Genomic DNA, 3,076 nt, shown 5'->3' with positions numbered 1-3,076 from the left:
GATTTGGCTTCTCCATATCAAGTGATAATGTGGATTGTATTAATTTACAGAAAATTAGTGCAACCTACAAAGTCAATTAGAGGCTTGATCGATTTAGATTTAACAATTAGTCAGATACCATAAATATGCTTAGGAAGGAAGAGGGCAAGAGGATACGTGACATACCATGGTTAATAATAGTGATACAACGGAAGCATAGTGGACTCCTAATACAAGCACTCGATGACATCAAGATCCAATTAAGTACGATAAAAAATAATATGAGACATCCAAGGAACTAAAAAAGACAAGAAGCATAAGAGATAGTAAAATCATAATAAAAGAGACCAACGAGCAAGAAGGATGATACAGAAAGTAAACCGACGAACTTAGTATATTTGAGATATAAGGAGCTAGGAAACTAAAGAAATTGCTTAGGAAGGGAATGGATGACATATAAAGTAATTTTAAATGTGAAAAGTTAAGTACAACGATCATCTCCAAGTGACAATACTATTTGGATGAACAAGCTAGCTAGGAATGGAAGGGTAACATGTCAACTATTACATTTAGTATTTAATCTTAAATAGTAAATTTGAGAATTATATTTTAATTAATGGAGAATATTAAATATGAATAAATAAATCAATATATACCAATAATGATGATAAAAATTGATAGGTTGGAATTTGATTTAATTTAGTATAAAAAAAGACTAATAATATTAAGATTACCATAAATAGATAAATAAATATATATAAGTATATAAAATTATAAAATATCCTTGAATATATATATTTTTTAAAAATACTGATTAAGTTCCATTAATATCAAAATTTGTTTAAAATTATTTTATTATCAAAATAGATTTCTTCATGAATAATTGATTAATTTAAATGATAATTTAGAAAAAAAATTGATAGGATTTTTAAATATTTAGACAGTAGTTAATTGACATTTTAGAAGTAAAAATATATTACCTTTTTAAGAATTTTTTTAACGCTGTAAGTTGATTTATAAATCATTAGAATTATTAAACAAAATAAAAAAAAAATAATACTTTGAGTTGAATTCATCAAAATCAAATACGTGCTCATTAATCATTGATCACACTTATTTTTTATATTATTATTTTTGTCGTTAATTTGTTATAAATTTAGGATAAAAATTAATTTATCACATATCATAAATTTTTTTATATTATTATTTTCGTCATCAAATTTATTATAAATTTTACAAAAAAAATAAGATTCCTTCCAAAAATTATTTTATGTCGAGAATTATAATTTGTAATGAATATTATTTTTATTACTGAAATGGTAACTAATTGATGAAAAAATTATAATTAGTTGTCAATTTTATCACCAAATTTGGGTCTAATTTCGTCTCCAAATTCATTTCCAAGTTGGAACACGAATTTTGGGATGAAAAATTTTTTCTTCCCAAAATTTTTTGGAATGAAAATTTTTTAGAAATTGATTTATCCCAAAACTGTGTTTTTTTTATAATAATTTATTTAAAAAAAAAAAAATTACTGCATCAGTTTCATTAATATCAAAATTTGTTTAAAATAATTTTATTATCAAAATATCTTTCTTCATGAATAATTGATTAATTTAAATGATAATTTAGAAAAAAAATTGATAGTATTTTCAAATATTTAGAAGTAGTAGGCTGACATTTTAGAAGAAAAAAATATTACCTTTTTAAGAGGTTTTTTTCTAAAAAAAATTCAATGTAAGTTGATTTATAAATCATTAAAATTATTAAACAAAATAAAAAAAAATTAATAACATGAGCTAACTTAGTCAAAATCAAATACGTGAGACGTGAGCATCAATCTTTGATTAAAATTTATTACTCAATAAACGAGATATAACTTGATTGGCTTTTATTGAAATTAGCATTAACTGACTGTTTGGTCTTAAATAATTAAACCACACAACTATTCTTAACTAGAAGATCCGTAGCCATAACCAAATCCAGCCGGAGCCTGACCCGGCGCAGGAATCGCCTGCATATCAATATTATTGCCACCCTGCGGCGGCGGCGCCGCCGCAGCAATGAATCCTCCACCAAGATATGCTCCACCGCCGACACTGCCAACATCGCCGGCCAACATTAGTTTCCTGATCTGCGCCTCGGTCAGCAGCTGGTCCACCCTCCTCCCTGCGTCCCAACGCAGCCTATCTAGCGCGGCCTGCAGTCTCTCCAACTCCGCCATGCCCAGCTCCTCCAAGCTGGACTGCATGAGCCTGGCAAAGTCACCCCTTTGCGCTAGAAGCGCGGCCTCCAGCACCTCTTTCCTCCGCCGCTCTCCCTCCAATCGCTCAGCCAGCTCCACGTACTGCCGGTCGAGCTCGGGGACCAGCGAGGCGGCAGCGACGGTCATCACACGGGGGTCGTGGAACGAGAGAGGAGGAGGACGAGGAGGAGGAGGAGTAGGGTGGGCCGACGAGGGTAGGAAGCGGTCAAGAACAGAGTCGACCGAGGGGTGGCCAAAGGAGAAGGGTTTGCCGGCGGGGGAGAAGACGATGACGGCAAGGTGAGCCCCGCAGAGGACGGAGAGCTCGTTGGCCTTCTTGAAGAGTCCGGCGCGGCGCTTGGAGAAGCACACTTGACGTGCCTCCTCGCTCTCGATCCGCTTAATCTCGATCTTTTGTCGGCCCATGCTCGTCTTCCTCTTCCTTATTGGCATCATCGTCTAAGAACGAAGCACCAACACAATTAAATTCGGAACTATATCAAAGATTTGTACTAATGATGAAAAAAATACACATATATATACACTAATGTTGAGAAATCAATTAAGGATGAAAATCTCCTTACCAATCATATATACGTACATATTGATTGATTGCGGTAGAAATCAATTAAGGATGAAAATTACCAATAAAGTAATTATTTTTGATTGACACTAGATTTTCCATATTTCTTTTTCTATTTATAACAAAAATCAAATTCATATATTTTGTTTACATGTATGTACGAGATTTGATTCAATCTATTTTTATTTAAAATTTTAGTCCAATTTATTTATTCGAAAGTTTATTTTTTTTAAAAAATATATTAATTATTATAATTAAATCGGTTTGAT

At 32.0% G+C, this 3,076-nt stretch overlaps 1 protein-coding gene across 1 annotated transcript; it reads right to left on the bottom strand.

Annotated features, from left to right (window-relative positions):
- Window positions 1-1,930: 1,930 nt before the first annotated feature.
- Window positions 1,931-2,680, bottom strand: LOC122054890 (agamous-like MADS-box protein AGL61). Its single transcript, XM_042616311.1, has one exon. The coding sequence runs from the start codon at window positions 2,678-2,680 to the stop codon at window positions 1,931-1,933; it is 750 nt and encodes a 249-aa protein (XP_042472245.1).
- Window positions 2,681-3,076: the final 396 nt, after the last annotated feature.

Source organism: Zingiber officinale, chromosome 3B (assembly GCF_018446385.1).
Source record: "Zingiber officinale cultivar Zhangliang chromosome 3B, Zo_v1.1, whole genome shotgun sequence".
Taxonomy (NCBI): domain Eukaryota; kingdom Viridiplantae; phylum Streptophyta; class Magnoliopsida; order Zingiberales; family Zingiberaceae; genus Zingiber; species Zingiber officinale.
Note: the sequence above shows the minus strand (reverse complement) of the source record. Positions and strands in the feature narration are given on the sequence as shown.

Excerpts from the sequence above, each read along its gene's own strand:
- LOC122054890 (XM_042616311.1), bottom strand. The coding sequence starts at position 2,680 with ATGATGCCAATAAGGAAGAGGAAGACGAGCATGGGCCGACAAAAGATC.